This window comes from Equus quagga, chromosome 17 (assembly GCF_021613505.1).
Source record: "Equus quagga isolate Etosha38 chromosome 17, UCLA_HA_Equagga_1.0, whole genome shotgun sequence".
In the NCBI taxonomy this organism is placed as follows: Eukaryota; Metazoa; Chordata; class Mammalia; order Perissodactyla; family Equidae; genus Equus; species Equus quagga.
The window spans coordinates 58,331,383-58,345,665 of NC_060283.1; the positions used below are offsets into that span (position 1 = coordinate 58,331,383).

The 14,283-nt window shown below is 34.8% G+C and overlaps 1 protein-coding gene across 7 annotated transcripts in view; it reads left to right on the forward strand.

Annotated features, from left to right (window-relative positions):
* KANSL1L (KAT8 regulatory NSL complex subunit 1 like) overlaps positions 1–14,283 on the forward strand; it is a 138,321-nt gene that overhangs the window by 42,500 nt on the left and 81,538 nt on the right. For 6 of the 7 annotated variants that reach the window (XM_046643624.1, XM_046643629.1, XM_046643627.1 and 3 more), the window contains exons 3-4: positions 3,883–4,024; positions 13,839–14,036. In XM_046643624.1, the coding sequence (XP_046499580.1) occupies positions 3,883–4,024; positions 13,839–14,036 (340 nt within the window). The remainder of the gene's footprint in view (positions 1–3,882; positions 4,025–13,838; positions 14,037–14,283) is intronic. The other variant, XM_046643631.1, reaches the window with a different exon arrangement.

The following is a 14,283-nucleotide window of genomic DNA, read 5'->3' on the forward strand; positions in this document are numbered from 1 at the left end:
AAAGTTTGATAAATTGGGCTTCATCAAAATTAGACTCTTGCTGCTCCAAAGACACCATTAGGAAAGTGAAAGGCAAGCTGCAGACTGGGAACTGTAAGTATTTCCAATACATATAGTCTGACGTGGGTCTTGTATCAATAAGAAGATAACCCAATTAAATATGAGCAAAAGATTTGAACAGACACTTCATCAGGGGTTGAAAACTATGGCACATGGACCAAATCTGGCCCATTGCCTGTTTCTGTAAACAAGGTTTTATTGGAACACGGTCACATCCATTCATTTATGACTGTTCTTTAAAGCGATAATGGCAGAGTTGAGTAGTTATTAAAGAGACCATGTGGCCCACAAAGCCTAAAATATTTACTATCTGCCTCTTTACAGAAGAAGTTTGCCAACCCCTCGTCTAAATGAATCAAATTCTAGGGAAGTATAAGCTCTTCCTAGGTTAGCAAACACTAGTGGAGAAGTTTGGACTAATTTAATGTCTTTTTCCTGGGACAAACCTTATTTTTCTTGAGATTGCCATTTTTCACAATTGGATCTTCTTTTTTGATTTTTTTATCATAGTTAATTCGTTGTTATTAGTAAGCTAACAAAATCTTTACATTAAAGGCAAAAAATTTATACAGGTCCCTCTTTAAGTCTTGGTAACTTAAGATGTAGTCTTAGAAAGCTCTGCCTCATTCTGAGGAAATACACGTCACAGTCATACAGGGATGTGGATCCGTGATGTTGACAAGAAGGTAGTACCACAGAAACTACTGAAAACCACTTGGTTTACACAGCTGGTACCTGCTTCCTTCAGCAAGTTAAGTGGTGACTGCAAACAAGCAAGGGTGGAGATTGAAGGCATTTGCCAGCTTTCTGGAGACTGACTGGTCTCACTGCCCAGGTTCCACTCATAGGTGCCTCTGCCCTGATCTTTACTGGAAGTAGGAGCCCCACTGTGTGATCAGCATGTGGTGGTCTGTGGTCAGTTCAACACACTGCAGATAAGTGCAGGGAGCCAATGTTCTGAGTGGCCTGGCAGTCCAGGCTTATACTCTGGGTATGCCTCGTATTCTTACTGGTTTGTTGTTGCCACAGCTATGTTCTGATTGGTTACACTCTAAGTTAGATAAGCCATTGCATCATTGGTTATGTAAGTTGTTTACATAAAGCATGTTTTGTCTTTGGGCTACAACAGGTGTTAATCTTGTTAGAGTGAGACAGCCATATGCTTATCTGTAAGATGTTTACAACTATAATTATTTTTAGGAAAAACATGTTTTCAGGCAAGGGAGCATTTTTGGTGGAAATGCTTATCACTTTTAAGCATAGCAAACAGATTTTATTCACTCCTATTAAAATGTAGGAAAATTAATTTCACATGTCACAAAGCCCCAGCTTTATTTAGTTTACTTAAATTTAATCTGATATTAGTATTTTTCTATGTTAGTATAATTTAGTGTATGGACATAAGTGATTTTTGTAAACTTAGTTTTAGTATCAGAATATTTGAACTAGAAATACAATGACATGAACTCCATAAAATTTATCTTTTTATTATATTTGACCATTGGCTAATCATCAGTTTGATAACCAAGCCAAATTTCAATGTTATAGGGAAATTTTCCAACTGAAATAAAATTTAATGAAAGAATGTTTAAGATTATCTTTGATTTCCCCATGCTTACTCCCATGCTGTACTTCTGCAAATCCTATCAACTCTAAAATGAACCTTGAATCAGTCCTTTTATCTTCATCTCTTCTTTATCTCCCACTCCCTTCCCAGTCCAGGCCATTTTCATCTTTTATTCAGTGTTTTTGTCAGAACAGGCTCTTGTTAGAGTAACAAATTAACCTCCTAATCTCAGTAGTTGAACCCAGCAAAGGATTACAGTGTGGTTTGGGCTGTGGTCCTCCTTCGTCTTGTAGCTGTCTTATCTGCACTAGTGGTTTGAACGTTGTCAGGTGGACTGGAGATGACTTGGTCACTTTTGTTCACAGTCCATTGGCCAAAACTAGTCACATGGCTCCAACCTAAGTGCAAAAGAGGCTGAGAAAAGTAGGACAGCACGTGACATATTTGGAGGTCACAATTATCTGTACCACATCCGTGTTATTATAGTTGCATTCTAATTGATTTTCTTATTTCCTCTAATGCCCCCACTACAGTGCTTTTTCTATCTAGTAACCAGAGTGCTTGGAAAAAAATACTTTTATTACCACCTTGTTAATAATTTCCTTTTTGCATAAAATCCAGCACTTTGCTCTCACTTGTGCAAGTGCTGCATGATATGGCCCTTACCTTGCTCACTAATTTCGTGATTGGCAGTTAGTGTTATTAAATATTACCTATGAATAGTATATTTTGAATAGGCATTCTCTTTTGTCCATAGTTAAGAAAATATGATTTAAAAGTGTCAAATTTACAAAATCGCAATAATGACTATAAACTGAATAAATAATATACAAGAGAAGTCCTAATTTATATGAAGGTTTCCTCAGTCACATTGTGTACAATTAGACTAGCCTTTGGGGAATGCTGCTGTAATTTAAAATCCTTTTATAATGAAAAAATTCCGTATAGTAAAGTTACAATAATTGTATTCTGTTTCTCTGACAAAAATGATCTCTTAGAATAAATGTTTTCTCTAGCTAAAGTTATATGAAAGGCATTCCATTATGATTAAATGTGTAAAAATTGATAAACTTTATTTTTTAGAGCATTTTAGGTTCATAGCAAAATTGAACAAAAAATAGAGTTCCCATATACCCCTGTTCCTACACAATATAACCTCCCCCACTGTCCATATACTGTCCCAGAGTAGTGCATTTGTAACCATCTGTGGACCTGCACTGACACGTCATTACCACTCAAAGTCCACAGTTTACATTAAGGTTCACTCTTGGTGGGTTTTATGGGTTTTGACAATAAATGCAGTTTTTAGGCATTTTTCATGAAGTTTGTGTTTTGCCATTAAATAGTTCTTGCCCCTCAGTTATACCTTCTGTTTCTGTCACGTTTTTCCTTGGCAATCTGAAGCCTAATTAATTATCCCAAACACACATGCACGCACACACACACTCTAATTGTTTTCTAGTTGGAGTGGTTGGAATATTTTCTTCAAGTAATTAATTTATAATCTCACAAAATATAGATTAGAGCAGTGCTCTTGCCAAAAGATAGAGGAGATAGGGTTCAACCCTTATTTTCAAACATGCATGAAGGAAATGCTTGATAAAAATTCTTTGTCATCTCTGGGCTGTGAATTCTGGGAATCAGATTTTTAACCTGCTGTTTATCTTAATAAACATCTCAAGTCGTATGTATTTGTTACACTTATTTGAAAAGTAGCAGAGCATTCATATTGTTGATCATTTTTAACAATTTCTTTAAATTTATTTTAAGTATTTAATTAGGTAATAGTGATTCCTGTTATAACAACACAAATTACATATAGTAAAATTGAGTACTCTGGTTTGTAACATGGATTTAAATCTAGCACAGTTCAAATGACTTGTCAAGATACTTGACATCTGCTTACGTGAAAAGCTTTGTAACAGTTTACATGGTGTTAATATTTTCGTTCTTGTTTCCTTTCCTTTGCTGGCCCACTCCTATTTCAGCCCTTGAGCATTAATAAAGTATTAAGTAGCAAAGGAGATTATCCTACTACTGGATGTTGAATAAAAACAGGTGTTTGTGGGGCAGAAACATAAAGAAATTAAATCTTTTTCATTTATAAGAAGTTGTATGCCATTCTTCTTTCATGTAATTAGGTGTTTTGTAAAGGACTTTGGGATTGTATGACAGGAGTCAAGGAAGGTACTAAGCAGTCTCTGAAAACTTGATTGCCTTTGTGCTTTGACTAATGGCGTTTGTCTTGTTCACAGTAACTGTAGTACTGAATGGAAGTGGCTTGTAGACAGAGCAAGAGTTGGCAGCCGATGGACGTGGCTTCAAGCCCAGATTTCCGAACTAGAATACAAAATCCAACAGCTAACGGATGTTCACAGGCAGATTCGTGCCTCCAAGGTATTGTCTGTGTTCTTCTATTTTTAAAAAAGTTATTACTGTTTTAGTTTCTACTCAGCTCTCCACACAAAATAGTTGTGACAAGGCTTTATACGAATGTAGTTAATGTTAAGATTTTTGATATATTAATTGCTGTAAGTTGAAGCTATCTTTGTAATGCCTTTGTATTTATCACGATCATTTTATCATACTTTAGCAGTTCAGAACTTCTTTATTGAATTCCAGTTAATAGAAATGATATATATATATCTTTATAAACCCCTACTTTCTTGACATTTATTTTAACATATGTGTGGAATTCTGGGTGTATCTTATTGGGATCTCCTTAGAGTTTTTTTGTTTTGCTTCAATAAAAATTATGAACACATATAAAACTGCTAGAAAGCAATACAGTGAATACCTGTGTACCCACCCCCAAATGTATCGAATGTTAAATTTTTCCTAGTTTGGGTTTAGTTTTTAGAATAAATAATAAAGCATGTCCTGTACAGCTGAAGTACTTGTATAGTACTTCACATAATGCTGCAGAAGGTGAAGATGAGCTACTGTACTTTATAGAAAGGTGCTGGGCTGACCAGCCACGTGGAAAAGAGGAACTAAATAAAATAAGTAAAATGTATAGAGTATATGTAGTATATCTACATTTCTATACTTCCTGTGTGTTATTTAATTGTGTGAATGAAATGGAATTGTATGAATACAATGGAATGTTCATTTCTTCTCCTATTTTTCTATTGATAGACATGTACATTGTTTCAATTTTTCTGTCAGTAAAAACAGGAATGCAGTGACTATCTTTTACGTGTCTTTTTGTGAACCGTGGAGAGCTTCTCTTGGGTAAATGGCTAAAATTGGAAATGCTGGATTTCAGGCCTGGCTGTCTCCAGTTTTCTTATACTCACTGATGTGATTGCGTGGTCAGTATGGCAGTGCTCCTGTTTCTCCACATCCTTGCCAACATTTTATATTTTCTGACTTTTTCATTTTTCTAGTATAATGGGTGTGAAATACTATTTTATTACTGTTTTAATTTAATTCTTCCTGAATATAGTGAGAGTGGGCCTCAGTGTAATTGACCATCAAATTTTTTTTGTCTAAGAATTAACGTATCTCTTTCACTCTTTTTTTGGGGTGGTGGTAGTGGTGTGTGTGTGAATTCTTTTTAAATTTTGGATACTATTCATAGTCAGTTATAAGTAGTACAAATCTCTCATGTTGTAGCTTGTCTTTTCATTTTTTAGCATAGCTACTTTTGCACAGAGATTTTAACTTCAATGTAATTATATGGATTAATGTTTTCCTTTATGGGTTGTGTTTTTCTCTGTCTTGTTTACGAAATCCTACCTCTGATACTTAGTTCTGTATTTGTTGTGAGGCGATGACCTAACTTTCTCTTTTCCATGTGGCTAGTCAGCCCAGCACCTTTTTATAAATTATAGTAGTTCATCTTCACTTTCTGCTTTAGGTATTAAATCTTCTTTGAATGTTTGGTAGAATTCTCCAGAGAAGCTGTCTGGTCCTGGACTCTTATTTTTGGGGAGGTTTTTGATTACTGTTTCTATTTCTTTACTTGTGATTGGTCTATTCAGATTCTCTATTTCTTCCTGATTCAGTTTGGGGAGGTTGTAAGAGTCTAGGAATTTGTCCATTTCTTCTAGGTTGTTCGATTTATTGGCATATAGTTTTTCATAGAATTCTCTTATGATCCCTTGTATTTCTTTGGTATCCGTTGTGATTTCTCCTCTCTCATTTCTAATTTTATTTATTTGAGATTTCTCTCTTTTTTTCTTAGTCTGGCTAAGGGTTTGTCAATTTTGTTAATTTTTTTCAAAGAACCAACTCTTTGTTTCATTGATCCTTTCTACTGTCTTTTTTGTTTCAATATTGTTTATTTCTGCTCTAATTTTATTATTTCCCTCCTCCTACTGACTTTGAGCTTTGTTTGTTCTTCTTTTTCTAATTCTGTTAGGTGTTGTTTGAGGTTGCTTATGTGAGATTTTTCTTGTTTAGTGAGGTGAGCCTGTATTGCAATGAATTTCCCTCTTAGGACTGCTTTTGCTGCTTCCCAAATGTGTTGGTATGGCATGTTTTCATTTTCATTTGTCTCCAGATAATATTTGATTTCTTCTTTAATTTCTTCAATAATCCATTGTTCAGTAGCATGTTCTTTAGTTCACTTTCTGCTTTAAAATAACTTTAGTCATGTATTGAGTTTCCACATATGGATGAGTCATTACTGGACTTACTAATCTATATATCTAGCTTGATTATATAGCTTTATAATAAGTTTGCTTTTAATACGAAAGTCCCCCATGTTGTTTTTCAAAAATTTTGTGTCTATTTTCTTAGTCTTTTCATCCCACAACAAATTTTTTATTTCATTGATCTACCTTTTCCCTGTTTTCTAATTCGTTATTTTTTCTTCTTTTATTTTTTGTTTCGTTTTCATTGGATTTACCATACCATTACTGCTGTTACTGTTTTAGCTTTTTGATCTTATAACTCTTATTTTCAGTTCATACTCAAGTATCACTTTGAGTATATACCATGTATTTAATTCTTTCATTGTTGTTCTGCTCTTAATATTTTTAGGTTTCCAATGTGATTGTCTTTTTAATCCAAGAGTTATTTAATAGTACATCTCTGTATTTCTGAACTCATGAAACTTTTTTTTTCTAACTTATCATTTAAGTACATTGTAGTCTCTGAACTAATTAGCTTGTGTGGATTTCATTTTTTGTGATCAACTACTAATCAAATTTTGTAAATACTCAATATATAATAGAAAAGAATGTATAGTCTTTATTTGTTGATTATAGAATTCTCTGTTTATTAAATTAAACTGGTTAGCTTTGTTGTATATACCTGCTATATCTTTATACATCCAGATCTTTCAATTTCTGATACAGATTTGTTAAAATTTTCCCCCATCATTGTGAATTTTTCAGTTTCTTCTAGAAATTGTGTTAGTTTTTGCTTCTTACATTTTGAAGTAATGCTGTTTGGTAGATGTAAATTTTTGATTATTCTAGGTGTTTCTTTCATAAGGTACATATAGCTAGATTTGAAAAATCCACTCTGATTAGCTTTATTGTTTATTTGCCCTTATTCTACTCTCTTTGTATTTGTGTCTTGTTTTTCACCTCTCTTTTGTTGGATTGGTAGAATTTGTTTCATTTCTTTCTTTTTCCTCTGCTGGTTTTGAAGCTATATATTATAGTTTCATCCTTTGTCATTACTCTTAATTTTTAACATACTTCCTTAACTAGAAGTAATTCTAACAATGACTAAAAGTACTCTATATTTTTGTACTTTTTTTTTAACTTAATACATGGGTCTTAATACTTTTTTAACTACTCATTGAATATATCTACTCCAATCTAGGTTTTTTTCTTTTTACACTCAATAAATTACATTTCTAACAGATTTCATAAAAAAATGGGCTTACTATTCTTCTGTGTTCTACCTATAAAATTAGGTTATGGGTTAAGCTTCTGTAACAAAGAAACCCCCAAATATAGTGGCTTTATAAAGGTACATAATGTTTCAAAAGTGGGAGGGGTGAGTACAGGCTGGTGGAGCAACTTGGTTGTACAGGGTCATTCAAGGACTCAGGTTCCTTCTATCTTGATGCTCCACTGTCCTCTAGGATGTGCTGACTGCACTGTTGGACAGGGTGTCGTCATCTCCTCACTCTAGCCCTTGGGAAGTGAGAAGAGAAGTGCAGCAGGGTTTGTCTTTGAGGTGACTTGGAAGTTGCACTATGTTGTCTCACACTCCATTGGCCCAAATTCACCCTCATGGCTACAGCTAGACAGAGGGGAATGAAGGCTGAGTAATACAGTCTCTCACTGAGAAGGTATATGCAGAACTAAAACTCCAGTGGGGCTGGGGTCTTGTTGTAAAAAGGAGAGGAAAATGGATACTGGGAAGTGTTTGCACTCTGCTGTATTACCTTTTCTCTCTTGGTTTATTTCCTGCTGAAGTACATTCTTTAGTAGTTTTGACATTAAACTCCAAACATTTGAACTCTCTGTCTTTGTACATCTCAAAATACGCACTCTCTTTGATTTGTATGTCTCAAAATACCTTTATTTTACCCTCACTCTTCAATGATAATTTTATTTGATGTAAAATTCTGATTTGATAGTTTTCTTCCCTTAGTCCTGTAAAGACCCTGTGTCATTGTCGTCTTTGATACTGATGAGCAGTCTACTGTCAATGTAATTGTTTTTCCTGTGTAAGTACTCTGTCTTTTCTATCTGGTAACTTTAAATTTTTCTTGTTTATTTGATATTCTAGATATGTTTTTTCTTTTTTTGAGGAAGATTTTCCCTGAGCTAACATTTGTGCCAGTCTTCGTCTATTTTGTATATGGGAGATCACCACAGCATGGCTTGATGAGTGGTGTGTAGGTCTGTGCCTGGGATCTGAACCTGCAGACCCCAGGCCGCAAACCAGAGCATGTGAACTTAATCACTACACCACCCGTCCAGCCCCCGATGTTCTATATGTTTCTACTAACAGGTGTCTAATTATGGATTTGTCTTTATCTTGTTCTCAGAATACACATTTTTAACTGTACAATTCACTGAATTTTGACAAATACATAGTTGTGTAACCATCAGCACCATCTCCTCTCGTAGTCCTTGACCTGCTGTTTCCAGGAAAGGAGAAAAGTGCTTGTTTTATAGGAAATTCGATAAAAATTTGCTTACTTTCTCACACATTGATTTACAACTTCTATCAGGTATTCATGTTGAGATGTCCTGAAAGAGATGGGAATGTGAGATATTAGAGAAGGCAGGTTTATAAGAAGATGTAGGTTGGGAGTTATTTCAGTAGAAATGGCAGGTAAAGCTATGTTGTTATATTGTAGCAATTTTTAAATAAAATCCATTCACCTCTCTTTCCTTCCTTGTTTTTTGCCTGCCTGCCTTCTCTCCATCACTCTTTCTCTTCTTTCCTTTCACACATAGTTATTAGGTACCTAATATGTGCTTAGGGCATACAGTAGTGAACAAAACCTACAGCGTTCTTAAATTTTTAGGGTTTACAGTCTAATGGGGATAAAAGTTAAGCAAATGATTACACTGCTAAATACTGTTTTAATTCCAACCAGGGGAAATTTAAAATGAGATTTTTCTAGCTTAACGATATTTGTTTCCAAAAGATTATAAGCTGTTTGCTTGGAACTCAGAGTATATTTCCCATAGAAGCAATAATATAATGAGTTCTCATGCAATCCCATGAAGTCTTATTTAATCTAAATATTGCTAAATATCTATTTGTAACTTTTTTGTGTGTGGGAAACTGTATCCTACATGGTTAAACTGTGGACATAATGGAGATAATATTGTAGGGTTGATGGTGATTGGTCTGAAAAGAAAAAGCTGAGAAGGGGAGGAATCAGAACCCTTGAACCATGTGGTGAGCCCAACCCCACTGGGGTCTGCACATCAATAAAGATTAGTAAGTTTTAGGCTCTATCATTAGTTTGTATTCTGCTAGGGGAGATAGACCATTTAAATTGTTAATTGCAGTATAATGTAATATGCACAGTGATATATGTTTTTAATAAGATACAGAAGTGGCATAGTGAGAATACTTAACTCTTAGGGTTAGTTATCAGATGAAACATCAGTAAAGAGGGGATGCCTCAGTATAATTTTGGAGGATAGATAGTAGTTTGCTTGATGAACTGATAAAACTGGGAAAGGGCATTCCTTAAAGGTTTGAAGGCATGAAACGACATGATCTGTTTTAGGAATGTCAAAGTAGTATGGTATTCAAAGGAGCAGAAAGTATGAGTTGTGCAAGGATGGGAGAGGAAGCCAAGGAGTGATGAATGTTGTTTAATGCCTTATACAATTTGGTGGTGACATCGTAGGAGGTGAGTATAGAAGGATAGACATAAACCTTAGGCTTACCTGTTCTGTCTGTTGGATTTGAGGGAACTATGTTCAAGAATATTTCCTGATGGAAGTTTCCTGTTCAATAACTGTAGTTCTGTTTCTCATTTTGACTCTCTATTCACCTGGGCCTTCAGCTGTAGTGATTTCCTAATCCTTTCAAGATCACCAGCTAATTTCTCCTCTTTGGCATTTTTTTAAAGGATATATTGCAAGCGTTTTTATAGCAAATAGAGTTCTAAGAACAAGTCAAGTTTAAAATAATTTGGAAATTTCCAAGAAAGTGGGTTCCTAGTTAAATTGATGACTAAGTTTTATATTTGAATCTAGACAGTCTGGTCATATTTCTTTGACTTGAGAAAGGATATTTTAAATTATTCTGTGTGTTCTAAGCAGTACCATATAGTTGTTGTTTAAACATTTTAAAAAGTTTGATTATGTGTCTATGTAACACCTATTGGAATAAATTATTTTAGGGAAAGAAATGTAAATTTCCCAGTAATATATGGCCTTACATTTTTCTTGGTTCAGGCTAGATGCGTATTTGGCCCATTGTTCCCTTAAGAATCATACTATGTTTATTTTATGGGAAACGTCATTACAATTATGCTATCAAAATACAATATTTTCTCTATTTTGGTAGTTTCTCCTTACATTTCTTAAGGACTTAATCTAGATGTTTAATTGCTTATTTACGTGCATTTTAGTTGAGCTGTTATTATACTGAATAGGGAATGGAGCTCTTTCTTTGCTCTTATAGCTTCTTGAGTTATTGTAATTAAAAAATTGAGAAGAGTGGTTAATGTTCTCTTGAGTGAGACAGAACGTTTTATTTAACATGTCATGAAAGGAAAACACCCTTTCTTTTCAATTAAATTAGAGAGAAGGGGAAGGGAAAGAGATTGAGAGATGCTCTTTTGTAAATACCCTGTTTGAATCAGTGCTAGTTTGTGCCACTAGTCAGGAGACACACACTGAGGAGATCTGCTATTCCCTCTGCAAAATTTAGGTCTGTAAATTGTCATTTGCCCCTTCTTTGACACACTCTGGGTGGTCTAAATTTTGCTTAAATTTTTAGGGAGGAGAAAAAAGCAGATATTGGCAAATTCCATCCCTTCCTTGTTCTTGCAACAGCCTTGTCAATACTTTACAACTTACATGTTTCGCCTCTTTTCTCCTTCACCTTTCACTAGGACAACAGCTGCTTCTCGTTCTCAGAAAAAGGTAGAATAGTTTTCCTTGCTTGAGAGGCTGGCTATCCTATGTTAAATGGTTTCTCTTTTAGATTTCTTTTGTTATGTAATAGGGTCTTCCACGTTTTTTAAATGATACATTTTCTGTATTTTAACATTTTCATTTAAATTTGTGCTTAAAATTAGCTTTAGTGACCATATATAGTTAGTAGAGCTGTTGCTGAGGTAGTGGTTTTTTTCACACCCCGTCTTCTCTCTGGTGACCCTGGAGAGTTGGGGGGCTGTCTGTGGTTATCATCAGGAACAGTGTCTTCTCTGGAGCAGCCAGTTCACTTTCATCTTATGCTAGAGTTTTCACTCGTCTCAGTTGTTGCAACTCATCTTTCTAAAAAATTTTCATATCTCTGTTATTTGCCTTATTTTATCTATCATTAGACTATTCTTTTCCTGATTTTTAAAAAAATCAGCCTTATTGAGGTGTAATTGACAAACAAAATTGTAAGACATTTAAAGTGTACATCACAGTGACCCAACACATGTATATTCTTCTCCTGACGTTTCAGAGCAGAAATGATCTCTGCAGTGTCTCCAGAGGATTGAATCTGTTTCCTTTTCTTTTCTGGTCTCGGCTATGGCAGAGAAAAATCACTGTGAGAGTTTTGTCCAGGGCGACAGTTTAAGGGAAAAAAAATAGATTATGAAGTTGACTATGAATGTCTCCCTGGTTGAATTTTAAAAATACCATTCTTCATTGAATTAACTGCAGTAGGCTCCCTACTTGTAAAAGGTAGTATTCTGAAGGTTTGGAAATTGGGCTTTTGAAATTCACAATCAGTCTTCCCGTAGAAACAGTATTATAAGTAGGGGTTATGAAACCAGGCTAATTCACAGCAGCCTGGCCCATAATGTAAATTGTAATCAAACCAAAGGGAATTATAGTTATACTGATATGGTGAGAACTTGTATGTATGCAGATACTTGTGAAAACCTAGTGAGAGACTTGTACAAATTTTGAATGGATATTTCAGATAGTTTCAAGAGCTGTATTGATGGTATGTATCTATCAGGTCTAATTTAATTTTTAAAATATCAAGTGAAACAAAAACTTCTTTTAAATACATTTCTTCAGATTTCTTGACAGCCATATTTGTGCATTCTAGGAAAATAGTTATTGAGATGGGATTAACAATTGGCTCCCCTTCTCTTTATAAAAGTTAATAGCACTGTTATAAGTGTAGGTTAAAAAAATAATTATAGAGGCAGATTGGCATTGATGTTAGCTCAGGGCTAATCTTGCTCAGCAAAAAAATTAATAATTTTTATTATTTATTGCTTTTACTAAGCTCAGTGGTAATATATTACTACAAAATAATAAAGTGTATGTTTAATATCATACCTGAATATGTTCATTCTAAAGTGATATATCCTCTAAATTATAGTATAAACTAAAATTACTCATATATAACATTATAATTTATAGCACTTTCCATTCTATAAATAGCACTTACACATGATATCACCTGGCCCACAGCAGTCATTTAATTTGTTCCATCTTGAATACTGTACAGTTAGATTGTTTTAATCTATTTTTTGTTACAAGAATATAATATTTCAGCCACATGGGCGTTTACTATGTTTCGAACTAGCCTATAGGAGCTTACTGGCATTCTGCAAAAAAAAAAAAAGTGTATGTGTGTGTTTATACACACACATAACATATATTTTATAATAATATATGTTATATTAATATAATAATATATAATATATATAAATAATAATATATATTATTATTTCCAGGAGGAAGTGTGGTAGAAGGGGTAGGAAGGGAAGAATTTTTGTGGTGAGAACTGACTATGAAACCATTCAGATCATATGTGTGCACTCCTTTTCCACCTTTCTCTCTGTCTTCGTTGTCTCTGAGGGACCTAAGGGTGAGAACAGTTGGAGTGAAGAAGCTGGGGAGGTGGGAGCCAGTTGAGGAATGCGTGTGTGTGTGTGTGTGTGTGTGTGAATGGTCAGCAGCTAGATCTCTACTCATTCCTCCAATTACTTTCATTTCAGAAAATACCCCATCCAAGTTGGAAACTTGTGTCTTTGTTAGTAACCTCATCTACCCTGTAAACGACAAGGACTTTGGCCTGGAGGGTACTTGTTCTCAGTGGTGCCGTCTTGCCCATGTTGCTGGCTGGAGCAAGCGGGCTGGGGCTCCACAGAGGGCTCGGAAAGGCATGGATGTAATATTAGATTGTTGTGTGATGTTGTAAGTTTGGTATTTTACTCTGTGAAACCAGAGGTGCTCAAATAAAAAACTCAAATGGAAATGCTCGTGACCAAAATATGGGAAGATTATATAAGAAAGTGTTCCAATTTCAGTCTGAAATGTTCATATTTTGCATTTAAGCCTTTAACTTTATTCTAAATGTGTCATACTTTTAATGCTAATGACTAAAACAAATACAAAGAAAAGTAACTGTAGCTATATAATTTGTAACAGTATTTTATAAGCCTAATCCATCAGACATACGTGTTATTTTAGCTGCACGTGTTTTAGATCAGCCAATTTTTTATAGAGTTAAACTGTACTTTCAGTGTATATTTTCTGATTTCTGAGGGATAAGAGGAAGCATGGTTTCAAGTGCACTGTAATATTACAGTTGATTTAGCAGTCATTTTGTTTTCATTTCAACTCTTTAATTGCTCTTTGCCTAGGGGATAGTGATCCTAGAAGAATGTCACCTTCCAAAAGACGTTTTGAAAAAACAAATACAATTTGCAGACCAAGCAGCTTCATTAAACACTACAGGGACTCCCCACATTCCCCAAGAGAGTCAAGATCCTTTACCAGAACAAGATTTTGAAATGTCACCAAGTAGCCCTACACTACTTCTTCGCAACATAGAAAAACAGGTAATATGAAGTAAGAGTAAGATGTGAGTGGCATGAAATGACTTTTTATTTTTTCTGGCGAGGAAGATTGGCCCTGAGCTAACATCCATGGCAATTTTCCTCTATTTTGTATGTGGGACACTGGCACAGCATGGCTTGATGAGTGATGTGTAGGTCCGTGCCTGGGATCTGAAACTGCAAACCCCAGGCCTCTGAAGCAGAGTGTGTGAACTTAACCACTACACCACCACGCTGGCCCCATGACTTT